The sequence below is a fragment of the Lepisma saccharinum genome, chromosome 1, assembly GCF_977018435.1.
Source record: "Lepisma saccharinum chromosome 1, izLepSacc3.1, whole genome shotgun sequence".
NCBI lineage: Eukaryota > Metazoa > Arthropoda > Insecta > Zygentoma > Lepismatidae > Lepisma > Lepisma saccharinum.
Window position 1 is genome coordinate 151493607 of NC_139229.1, and position 13713 is coordinate 151507319.

The window sequence follows — 13713 nt, forward strand, 5'->3', positions numbered from 1 at the left end:
TTTGCTTTATTTTACTTCGCTTATTGTGCCACTTTTGGCTAGTTTGCGAAGATGGGAATAAGTGATGAGATGAAATTGATGAATGCACGCTCACAAACATCCATGCCCAAGCCAGAATTCGAACCCCGGGACCAACATCATTATTATTATTATTATTAGTAGTAGTAGTAGTATCAAAGACGTTATTACCCTCGTAAATTATGCAAAAGGGGGTAGAAGTTGGTGTTAAAGCATTTGTGTGCGCACAAACGATTTGAATTTTTTTTTCAACACGTTCAATTTCACATTAATAATGGAAAGCAAGCACACAAACTATTTTTGAAAGACAGAAAATGCTTGATAAATGAATTCCAAATGTAATTCTTTTTTACATTAACATGTATAACTTTCATGCACGATATATGTTTCATGGAGCAACATGGAGCGACGTGGACACTAAATTGTGTACATATTCATATTAGGCTACATACAACTATATTATTTAAATACATTACACAACCAATTCATCTATCTCACAATAAACCAACAGCAAAAATTACATAAATTGTCTCTGGAATGTGCACGCTCCCTTCCCTCAAAAAAAATTTCATTCATTTAAAACAAAATCAATTAAGATACAAGTCTTATAATGGTCTGGTAATGCGAGCGAGGCGAGCAAGAAAATTTTTGGATCCAATTTTTTTGCAGGCTGAAATCAATATTGATTTAATAGGGTGCAAATAATTTCACGGGACGCCAATGCATTCTCTCTTTTATAACTTTTGTGCCTCCTTGATGGTGTAGTGGTAACATCGTAGCCTTGTGATCAAGGTGTCCCGGGATCGATACCCGGTTGGAGGCACATGGCACATTGGTTCGGATGCCACTTTAAACTGTAGGTCCAGTTCCGATTAGCCTTTCTGTGCGTAAAGTGGACTTAAAACCACAAATCAATCAGTCAATTTTACAACTTATTGCCGTCCCCTAACTACAGTCCTAAACTTGATAAGACTAAGAAAAGCAGGTATTGCGAGCGAAGCGAGCAAGAACATTTTACGAAAAGGATTTTTATTTGCATAAAATTTGAAGTTGTGGGCGGTAATTGCCCCCTGCAGGCACACTTGGCCGTCAATGTTTGTCCCCCCCCCCTTTAGAACTAATTTCCATCCAAGGTGAGGGGGGAATGCCCCCCTGCCCCCTGTGGTTGCGCCACTGTTCCTAAGGCGTGTGGGGAGCGTCAGACATTCAGTCAACACGGTGAGAGACGATGATCAACACAGAGAATGTCTCGTAGTTGCATCAGACAGCGTTACCAGCACTTGACGGAAAGGGGCCGTATTGGGAGTCTGCATGAGGCCGGTTGGTCGAATCGTGCAATTGTCAGGCATCGCGGGCATTCAGATGTCACAGTGGCCAGATGTTGGCACCTACAGACGTAGTGAAGGTTCCGGTCGACCAAGACTGGGCACACCAAGGGAGGATCGCAGTATTATGTGCCAAGCATCTTGCAACCCCATAACATCTGCGTCTGCTATCCGGATACACGTACAGCCCCATGCCATCACATCTGCGTCTGCTATCCGGACACACGTTTAGGACTCTCTATAACACCTTGTGTCATCCCGCACCATTGGTCATAGACTGGCAGCAGCCGGACTACGAGTTCACCGACCCATGCGGAGGCTGCAGTTAACACCAGAACACAAACGGTTGCGTTTGGAGTGTTGCCGTAACCGGGAGGCAATGACTGCTACAGTGACGAGTGGTGTTGCATCATGTTCAGGGATGAATCTCAGTTCTGCATTACCACGGATGACCACAGTGTGCGAGTATGGCGACGCCGAGGGGAGAAGACACATCCTGCCAATGTTGCGGATACACACCGGTATTATCCCTGCCATCATGGTGTGGGTATGACTTCAGATCACCTCTGGTAGTGGTTCTGGGCATTCTGACGGCACAGCGCTACGTCACGGATATCATGCGTCCTCATGTGTTACCCCTCATGAGACAGCATCCTGGTACAGTCTTTCAACACGACAACGCTCGTCCGCACACGGTACATGTGTCTATGGACTGCCTGCATCATATTGAGGTACTCTCGTGGCCAGCAAGATCCCCTGATCTGTCCCCGATAGAACATGTAAGAGATCAGCTCGGACGTCAACTCCGACCCAGTGCCGATTTGCAGGATATCGAGGGCCAGTTACAATTGCTGTGAGCAGACTTGCTTCGGGAGAGGACACAAAGGCTCTACGACTGCCTTTCAAATCGAATCGGCTCATGTATCAAGACCTGAGGGGGTGCCACATCCTCTGACATGGAGTCAGCAGTACGCCCGTAGTGCACATTCTGTTGTCCGTTTGATCTGATTTTGTAATCATTGCAATACAGTCACATAACCTGTAAACAGGTGCAGTTTCAATTCATTTCCACCACTCCTTCTAGGTGCTTCATTTTTTTTTTCAATTAGTGTATTTTTCCATGGCGTCCATGTCTTAACCAATGCAATACTGTTGCTTTGAGCACAATCGCTAAATGCCTTACATTTGGCACTGAATAGGCTAAATGTAGTAAATATGGCTTGATATCAGTCTTCACTATATAGATACAAGATTAGATTTTTTAAAAATATATTACATTTTTCTCTAGTTTCGGGAGAGGCGTTATGTGATGGAAGTAGATGGTGCTACAGGAATAAGGAGTGTCCTCAACAGAAACAATTGCCCGACTAGCCAGATGCAAGCGATCCAGCCAGCAGCAAATGAAATTTACTCCTACAGAAGGGGTAAGTTTGAATACTTCTTGTAGTATTAGATTCATGATCACCCTCTTTCGTAGGCAAATCCAGCATGACAATTACTTATGTCCAGTGGCGTCGATTGAATTATCCGAAGCAGTAACATGCTCTGCTATTTCAGTGCAATCGGGAGCGTGTGCATTGCGAGCCTGAAATTAATGTTGTTTATTTCAATTATATGTTGTTGTTATTTAACCTATTATTTTCATAGTCAATAAATGAATTGGCTCGAAAAATTTACTGTGAAATACAAGATCCAAGTGTGTTTACATATTCTACAACTCAATCCAAAGTATAAATCATTACGCAAGTTTTCAAAATTGCAAAAATGAAATATTTATGCGATAGGTAACACAAACTTCATGACCAAAATTTCCTGCCAAATTTCCAATGTTTTTCTTGATCGGTGTATGTAAAAGTTAAAAACAAAATAGAATAACTATGCTTACAGAATATTGATGGTATGAAATCAGAGGCGAGGAGGCGTCCGGTCATCGGGAGATGCAGTAAAAATAATAAGTCAGAATACTTGCATATTTGTGCGAAATAAACCAAGCGACAGCATGAAAAAGCTCGAAATACGCAAGAGATTCGCTAATTTTAGCGTATCGAAATGAGGCCCCAGAACTACCTCTCGCGCCGAACCCTCCCGCCAAGTTTCCTATTGAAGGCAATGGTGTTCATCGGCCCAGCTCATCGCAGAATGGTGCGAATCTCTCTGGTCTTTGCCAGTGCCGAGAACAGCCGAACGCTTCCGAACAGGCAGACAGGTCCAACAACCTGTACTTTCCCCACTCTTGAAGGTCTGGGTCATAACAGGCCCTTTTTTCAGCCCCCATCCCCATGTTTACAGCCACGGCAGGGTTTGTCTGGAGTCATCTGAGTGTCCAGTGGCGTACTCAAGGAGGGGTGGTGAGAATCATAATTCTACTTAGGCTCTATATTCTTTGAAAAAAAGAGAAGAAAGAAAAGGCAGGAAAAGATGGCAAAATGAGAACTTCAGGAATAACTACTAAAAAGTACACGTAACCCCCCTTCATTCGAAAATTCTGGGCACACCACTCGAATGTCTGCTATTTCCACTTGTTAAAAGGAAAAGCACACATTGAACGATATGAATCTGCTTTTCATTATCAAAACAACAATTAGCGGCTAACCATAAAGGTTCTTACCTTTAAACGCGACAATTGAGATGTTTGCATTTCCGTTTCCATCATAGTTAAGTAAGGTCTGTGGTATGAGCTTTTATATTGAATTGGCAGTGACCTTGGCGTTTATCGCAGAGAAATATTGTGCCCCCCGCCTCTCCATTGAAAGATCTGCCCTGACGTTTGGCAAATCTTGTGATGACTACGTAAAGATGTCACACTTCGCAACTGTGAAATGTGAAAATATAAAGAGAATCTGTGGATATTCAGTCATCTCGTGCATAGACTAGGATATGATAGTAATAAATTTGCAAATAATAGTTTGTTGTTATCAATTTATAAGAACAGTTATTTTTTTAATTCTTATATTTCTAATAATTAATTTTCTGTTCACACTCTGACCCCCCCTGAGAAATTTTCGGTGACACCCATGTTCAAGGGTGTCCATTTATCTGTCAGAATCATGTCATCACAGATGCCCATGAAGACCTCAAACCCCTCAGACTCCTCTGGACAACCTCCCCCCTTTGCTGGACAAAGGTTTCTATAAGTTATACACAATCAGGGATATTAATTATTAATAATTGACTGAGATTAAACATGGATGATTTTTGACTTCGTTCTATCTGTATTTGCAAAAGGACGCCAGAGATGTACAAACGAACCAGAAAAATGTCCATATCGAAAACCAGTGAGACAAGCGTACATAGTTGAAAAGGCAGGTAAGGGAATGTTGAACATACCAGAAACATCCAAGTTATCATCGACTCTCCAAGACAACAGTCGACAAATATAAGCTATGCACATCTCAAAGAATGATCAAGAATGATTAGCCTGCTAAATTGGGACGCAGCAGGTCTTTTGCACATGATATAGGCATGCAAACTTGACAGAAATAAATGTTTAGCTGAGAATTTTTCCTGCTTTTAGTTTGCGAATTTTTAAGTGCTTAATTTATTTTGAATTAGGAATATTGTTTGTAGAATTTTTGACTTATGTTCCAAGTGTATGCAAACAATTTTTGAAGAATGTCCTAAGATTTAAAAAAAGGAGGGAGGGGTAGAAGGAAAGTATACTCACGTGGTCTTAGAAGGTGATTTCCTGCAGAGATGTGGCATGCAAAGATGACATTTGAAGGAATAAGCACTTACAGTAATGAATATTGGGAATGTTCTTGTACACCTCATACTGGGAAGAGAGACTGTTAAAAATCAAAGTTTCAAAGTATTTTATGCATGATATCAGATCTTGTTCTTAAGATCAGAGTTAATGATCATAAGAACAGTTAACTCTGATCATTTGGTGGGATTTCAGAATTCTTATTGGTGTGGGAAGAGGAAGAATTTGCATTTTCTCACATTAACTACTACCTTGTGATTTTTCCCATTTCTAGCTCTTCCTATTCTACGCAAGACTGATGCTGAAGTCTTATGATCTTTGAAGAAAACTAGCCTCAATATTTGTATTGTTTAGTTTGGACCTGTTGGTGCAACTTTAACATTAGTGCTTCTCAGCTTATGTCTGATGTAAACTTACTGCATGTAAGAGAAATATATCTTTATTAATAAGACATGTAGTATTGGAGATATCGTGCAAGACCACTTCTCCTGCTTGGCTCTCAGTGGTATGCCCGGGATTTTCGAAATAAAGGGGATTATGTCTACATAGCAGCCAGCATGGATGCCCAAAAGTGGAGGCAAGGGGGTCACATCCCCCCTGGAAAATAAATGTCAAACTAAAATTATATTAACACATATAATTTATGTAATTATTGTAAGTGCTTGAAGGAAGATGATAACTTGAAACCGGAAGAATATTTGTTTGATGGAGTAATGCTATTATCTGGGGGAAATATGTCATGTTTGCCCCACCTCCCCTGGAAAGAAATGTCTTGCTTGCCGCTCCCTGGAAACAGTCCTGTGGATGTCCATGCATGATAGCATATATTTTGCCAATATTTCTAGCATTTAACATGTTTTTTTTTCAGGATGCTGGATCCTAGTAGGGTCATGGCCCCATCAAGCCTCCCTCTCCCCTGGGCATGCCACTCTTGGCTGTCTAAATCTGTCTCTCTCTCCCATTCTCTATCTCAGTAATAAAAAATTGGAACAGTTCAATAACATAAAAAATAACATCTAAGCTGCAGAAGTAAAAATTATTTAGCCATTACAAACTTTCTCAATCCCAAATTAACATAAAAAATATTTAGCGATGAACATGCTAGTATAAGAAATTTCAGGTGATCTGTTTCATTCTTTGCAGCAAACACCATTGTTTTGTAATTAGAAGACAATAATATTATATTCTAAAGTCATGTTTGCTTCTATATAAATCTTGTTAGTGTTTTTAAAATTAAATACATTATTATTGATACTGTTTATTTATCCTTTTGTAGGTGATATTCCAGTGATTCATGATTTAGAGGACAAAGGTAAATTATTCCAATTTAATTTCATATATATATATATATATATAATAAGATTATCATGATTTAAACATACTAATACGTAAGGCATTTATATCACAATGACAGCATATTTGATTTAATTATAGTACTTCATGTGGAAGTTGGTGTTGTGGAATGAACAGAGTAATACATTTTATATTAATCCCACTTTTGTTATTATTGAAGAAACTCGTGTTTTGCGAATAAACTAGCTGAATTCCATTTCTCTCTCCCACATTGTAATACATTTTTACAAGAAAGTCAATTTTACACAAGCAGGATAAAGATTTTTAAAAGTAAACAATAGATAAAGATAGTTTTAAAAGTAAAGAATATAAAGCCATCTTAAGAAAAACTTTATCTATGATTTAGCCAGTATATTAAACTCCTACAGGGAGCTTTTAGCAATCGGGTTATTTTATAACTCACATAAAAGTTCACGTGTGTGTGTGTGTAAACTTCAAATAAGACATGCCAAATTGAATCTGCTTATTTGTGTGCATAATGTTGGTGTATGGCATCAGTTAATGCAGATTTTCTTACAATTACATTTTCATATCTTTTGAATTGTAATATTTCTGTATTTTCAAGAAGTACTGTACTGGTTGAAGTACATGGTTACAAGACGAGTCTCTAATGTAATCTTTTGCATTATAACATTGTGTTAATTTTGATTCCAGATTCTCTTTTGATCAAAACATTGACTGATCTTATTAATGCTATAAAGAAACTTCAACAAGAGATGGAAACTCAGGTAAGGATAATAGCATAATGGTAATGAAGTATATGTAGTCAGAATCATACCATTCCATTCCATAGTAAAGTATTTCCGTTTCTTATATTTTAATTTGAATGTTAGTAGCAGATGTACATATAGCTGTAAACCTTAATTGTATTTATTTCTAATATAACACAATAAGCTCTCAGTATCCGAGGAGTATTTTCCAGTATTTTCTTTTTATCCAGAATTGCTCAATTTAATCTGATACGTTAGTATCCAGATTTTATTTTTCTACTGTATTAATTAATCTCGGATTCAGGCAAACTCTTCAATTCCCTTTTTGAATAGGTTTTTAGCACTACATTAAAAAATATATTTGTTCACATTTCATGGAATTAGTGCATAATTATGTATTTTGGGTTTAAAAAAGCTATATTCTCCCCCCCCCCCCTCTAGCACCATCTTCCAAGACCTGTATGCATTCTGAATCAATAGAAAGGAAAGTAAGAAGAGTGTGCTTGGATCAAGAGCCAGTCTGCTTGATATTTTGGGCTTCAAATAGTCTAGACAAGATTTTATTCAAAATTTTCCATCAGGAGGTGGGGGGGGGGGTATAAGGTTGTTTTTAGGGAGGTGTAAAGGCATATTTAATGTCAAAATGACCATAAATGAGACATTCCTGAAAAATTCTAGGGGGTCAGTGTGGATAGATGATTGGACTCGGAGGTGTATGGATCTTTTCCAATTTGACCAGTAACATTTCACTATCTGACATCATTATTATTTAACAGCACCTGTCAAGAATGGTTTATCAACTTGTTTATCCAATTTGCAATTTGGAGTTTTTTATTGTATTTTTAAAAATAGATATAACAATATTTGTAATCATATTTATGTAATTGTATTATTTTCTTTCAGCGTCAAGAAACAAGAATACTTCGAGAAACTTTAGAACAATGTGAAATGTGCAAAGCAGGTAAAACCTTTCTATCTTTATTCAGTATAAATTGTTATTACATAGTTTCGATTAATGTAATTATACCTACTTTCATTTCACGCATTTTGCACCAAAAAGGTGAAAAGAGAAAGATTCTGTATTTGTTAGCACATATGCATGCTTTTGTACTTCCTGCACACTATTTTGCACCAATCTCATTTGAATATTAAAAATATTTTCCTTCTGTTTTCCTACTTAGGGTTGTTTTTCTTAGGGTTGTTTTTCTTATATATTTTCTATGTAGGGTACAGTATGATGAGAACTAACAATGCAATATTTAAACTGAATAATTTTAGTTACTATATTTATGTATTTTCTGTAGTAGTTTCCATTCGCTCATGAGTAGAGGAGTGTTTACTTGAATGTTAAACATACAATTTAAATAAAAAAAAGATATCCTACTGTTTTGGAAGGGTTGGGTATAGGACTCATCTCATGATTTCCCTTTCTTATGATTTGGAGTTAATACTATTTTAAATTGTAGTTTGGTTAAATTAGAGTATCAAGAAATTGCACAAAGGCAGAAAAAGGGAATATTTAACATAGTATGAATGTGTTAAATTTACTTAAGGGATTTTTGTCAACGTATACCAACATTTCTAGTCTCTGTGGCCTATAGATATTTTGGATTCATATTCTAATAAAGAATGAATATTTTATTTTTATTTGTTCTTTCATCTATTCTGAAACTAGCATAGGCTGTGTCAGGATATTAAATCTAGGGGTGTGATTGTAACAAAAATGCCACCATTTAGTAATAAATTTTATATTACATGCTTATTTTGGTCTTCTCTTGTATTCTTGAATCGAGGAGCCCTAAGCATTCAGCAACATACACTGCTCAAAATAATTAGGGGATCAGGCAAAAATAAGTAGGGGATCAGACCAGATATCAAAACTCATGTAGGCATACTAATACCAGATCCTTTATTTCATTCTGAGATTGGTTACAGCAAGATATGCTGTCATGATACCTGATGTTAATGACATTAATGACATGTGACGCGATATGACAATTTAGGGCATCAGTAGAACAGCACAAAAACAGACACAAACACTACAGCAACTCTCCTCTAGTACGGTGTATGGTCTCCCCTAACGAGAAATACTGCTGCACACCTGCGTGGCATGGAATCAATGATCTGATAAATGAGCTATTGGGGGATACGTCGCCACTCTGCCAGAAGGGCAATTTCCAGCTCTGCACGAGTTGTGAGAGGTGCTGATCGAGCTGCAACTTATCGGCCTAGTGCATCCCAGATGTGCTCGATTGGATTTAAGTCTGTAGAGCAAGCTGGCCTGGGCAGACGCTCGATACCCTCGTGGTCCAGCATGTCATCCACCAACCCAGCTTGGTGTGGACGAGCGTTATCATCCATGAAACGGAAAGAATCACCATTGGCACCAGCATAAGGCACAACATAAGGTCGGAGAATCTCGTCTATACCTTCGAGCTGTCAAGGTGCCATCGCGGATGATGTTCAGGTCCGAATGTCCACTAATACTGATTCCTGCCAACACCATCAGTCCACAGCCACTATATCGGGAGCGTTCGTGCACAAAAGCTGGGTTGTTTCGTGTTCCGATTTCACTCCAGATGAGAACACTTCGATTGTCAGGTTCCACACTGAATCGCGACTCATAAGAGAACAGAACAGACCTCCATTCGGCATGTCCCCAACCACGATGTTCCTCCACCCAGTTTATACGGGCTCTACGGTGTTGTAACGTTAATGGAACAGACACCACAGGCTAACGTTCATAGAGGCCACCTTCATGAAAACGATTCCGGACAGTTTGCGATGACACTCTGCGTCCCGTTGCTGATTGCCAGGCACGTTGCAGTAGCGTTTCATTCTGTCCCCTGTTCCGACAGGCTGTGATTAAGAGATAACGGTCCTCCCTCGATGTTGTTGCTCATGGACGACCTTGGCCTTGTCTTCTGCGAACACTTCCTGTGGTTTCAAAACGATTTCATAATCTGGAAATCACACTTTGCGATACTCCAATGGCAAGTGCTACCTGGCGTTGTGACTGCCCAACTTCAATCCTTCCTATGGCCCTTCAAGCCATAGCTTCCGGTAAATCACGTTGGTGTGGCATTGCCTCTCTCACCTGAACCTTTGCCTTCCCCAACTGAACTGTATCGCTAACCAGAGACGACTAGCAACCAACATCAGCACGCACACACTCCTCCCCTCTACCCTTAATATCACCAGTGCAAAGGTTACGTCATGTTTAAGGCAATGGAACTTTCGTTTACGGGGCTTTAGCAGTTGATTGTATCTCATACAGGTGCTGACAACATATCTGGTCTGATCCCCTACTTATTTTTGCCTGATCCCCTAATTATTTTGAGCAGTGTAGAAACCCCTATTACATTATATGCCATAAAACTTTCTTATCTTGATTAGTATTAATATTGCTGACACACTTCACTGATGTCACCTATGCACACTAGAAAGATGAAACAGTAGTGTATAATGTTTGGACTACAAACGGAAGAAATGATACATGTAATATTTGTGAGGAGAGCATTTGTTGTCACAATTGTCTCAGCTCCCCTGAAGAAATAGATATAGCTTTGAGAAAGTAATCTGTCTCATTTGTGATGTGATAAAATTGACAGTAACTTTTAAATTACCACCGAGTTGTCACTTGAGCCCCCAGTATGCAAACACTATAAAATTATGCCCAATATTCACCTAGCTTAACTGAATTGTATTATCATAAGGATGATATGGAAAACCTTACCTTGCCTAAACTGTGCATTGCATTCATAAATTATAAGAACAACAGTAAAGGGGAAGGGGGGATTAGCTATCTAAACTTTCAATCTGGATCGATGTAAGGATGCTCTCAGGGAGTGTAAAGGTACAATTAGCACGAAAATGACTTTGTATTAAGTGCTACAAAAATTCGGGGATGAGAGAGGGGGATTAAGTGCAATAAATTTACAACCTCGTACATTGATAATTTATATTTTTACTTCACTTAGTAGCATGACTGCACACAGTTTTTGTCCCTTAGATTGTTTTGAACATTCTTCACTGTAGATAAGTAGCACTGTAGCAAGTAAAGAGTAGGCACTTCTGTATAGCCTTATGCATTTAACATTCACGCTAGCATGAATGCATGTACACAAAGTCATTAACCCTTCTTGATCCTATGTAGCACCTCGCGTGTCTTGCCACTCCAACCCTCCACCATGCTTCCCTGGAGTGCAATGCGCTGAAGGCTCAGAGGGAATACGCTGTGGGCCTTGCCCAAGAGGTTATGTTGGAGATGGGAGAAATTGTAAGCCAGGGATAAGTTGTGCAGAGCGTCCATGCTATCCAGGTAAGTTCTTGGCTGTAGGTATTGTTATATTGTGCTGAAAACTTCCATACTTTGCTAATTTTTGTACAAATTTGGTTAGTTTATTTTTACCTCTGATCTTGAAGCAGTGATGCTCTTGTTGAATGTATAGAGGATGTTTTATCAACCAGAAGTGAATGCCAACGTAAAAAACACACGTTGGGCCAACGTTGGAACCACAGCCAAAATCACCGTTACCCAACGGTATGTTCCAATGTTGGGCCAACCACTTTTGGTTATGTCAGCATAAAATTATACACTTTACATATACAATTTCATTTCAGTCAGAGTAATTTATGTTACTTATTGGAAGGGCATTGCAGAAAGATAATAACTTCAAACTGAGTACTTTTTTTGGGGGGGAAGGGCAACATTATCAGAGAAAATATGCTTTGCTTGCCCCCCCCCATAAAAAGTACCTTGCTTGCCCATCTCTGCAATGATTCTGAAATAAGACAAAATATTAAGAAGATTGAACCTGCATATTGAAAATATTTATCACGTGTCATGCACAGATTGTAAGTAAAGAACCTTAGATCACCATTCAAAAATTGAAAATAAATAATTTTACTACAGTAACCAGTATTGACAACAACTAGAATGGCTTCTCAATACTTCACAGTTATTATGTTTACATCAAAAGGGTGTGGGCATTATTCACATCTGAAGGAACTGTGTTCACTCTATGTACATTTAATTGAGAGGAAAAATACTTTTTAAAAATTCTTGTTTTGTACATGGCATTAAGAGTGCACCTTAAACATATGTAAATATGTTAGTACAACATATAATGACATTTTCGTAATATTTGAGAAGTTTAATTTCAGTGAATCCTCAGATTTTAATGCTTGAGTTATATAAGAGCTTACACAGTTAGCTGATGAGTGAAAACTAAGCTAATCTTGGAGAATTTTATTTATTCACCAAGTTCCAGTCTTTATATTTCCTTATATTTGACATAAATAAACAGCTATAATTAATATTGGATCAGTGAATCTAAGCTATGTTGAAATAATACATATTCTATACAATGATGTTTCCGTAGGTGTGAGGTGCTATGACACCAATGATGGATTCCAGTGTGGCCCTTGTCCAGCAGGCTATAGTGGAGATGGGCAGAGGTGTAACCACAGAGGAGGATGTGAAAATAATCCATGCCATTCAGGTAAACAGAAGACCTTTGTAATGCAATTATTTTGACAAAAATTTAGGATAAATTGAAGTCAATCATAATTTTGAAATATTTATATAAATACACATTATAGAATATAGCACATTTTTATAGTGGTGATACTATAATACTATGCTTCATTAGAGTTGTTTCAAAGTTACTTATTCAAATCGTAGCACTTACTAGTGTGACCCTAATCATATGGATAAGAAAATGTTCCCATTTTAAACTGTAGGTCCAGTCCCAATTAGCCTACATGTGCATAAAGTGGGCTTAAAACAAATAAGATCATTCAAATTCTTGTCATTATACATGTGACAATGAAATAATTTTTGAATATTTATTGTTACTTATTATTGATCTCTGTATAAGCTCTTGAGAAAGAAATATATGAAACATGTTAAAAGATTCAGTAACTAAGAATTCAAGACACTGCAACTACAGTTTAATTGTTACTAGTTCTATTATGTTTCATCAATGTGGCCCTAAATGTGCCTTCATGCCTCAGTGCTATATGTACTTTACATTGACCTTTACCTTCATCAGTGCTTAAAAATTTACATAAGTGATTTTCAATAGGTTCAAGTAACAGAATTTTGGAAACTTAATTTTAAATGATAATATTATTACCTAAATGCAAATAAAATAATCTGTTAATGTGTTCATATACATTGTACATGTATTTATTACTGTTTCCCAGAGTTTCTTTTACATTCAAATAATATATTTGCGATATTTTTAAAAATAATTATTTGTATGCAATTGTTGGGTATGAAAAAAAGGTTGCCTAATTTTGGATAGTGTTTCTAATTATAAATTTCAGTTTTCAATACAAGCAAAAATAGGCTACAAACTGGTCTAAAATGAATATATATATATATATAAATGCATTATGTGCATATGCATGTGCATATTGGAAAATATGAGATCAATTTTACTTTCTTCCTTCACTGACAATATTCGCATTTGAAAGTCTTCCAGCAATTTTCCTCTGTTCCTGTACACATCTCGTTAAAGACTTTAGATATCTTTAGAAATCCCATTTTTTTCTTCTTCACTGCTTGAATAGCTTTTTTCATTGCTTCTGATGACCA

At 37.6% G+C, this 13713-nt stretch overlaps 1 protein-coding gene across 3 annotated transcripts in view; it reads left to right on the plus strand.

The window, feature by feature from the left end:
* Tsp (Thrombospondin) overlaps positions 1-13713 on the plus strand; it is a 113767-nt gene that overhangs the window by 75133 nt on the left and 24921 nt on the right. The window contains exons 4-10 of one of the 3 annotated variants that reach the window (XM_083140517.1): positions 2632-2767; positions 4569-4649; positions 6323-6358; positions 7054-7127; positions 8013-8070; positions 11266-11430; positions 12494-12613. In XM_083140517.1, the coding sequence (XP_082996643.1) occupies positions 2632-2767; positions 4569-4649; positions 6323-6358; positions 7054-7127; positions 8013-8070; positions 11266-11430; positions 12494-12613 (670 nt within the window). The remainder of the gene's footprint in view (positions 1-2631; positions 2768-4568; positions 4650-6322; positions 6359-7053; positions 7128-8012; positions 8071-11265; positions 11431-12493; positions 12614-13713) is intronic. The other 2 variants (XM_083140530.1, XM_083140522.1) reach the window with 2 other exon arrangements.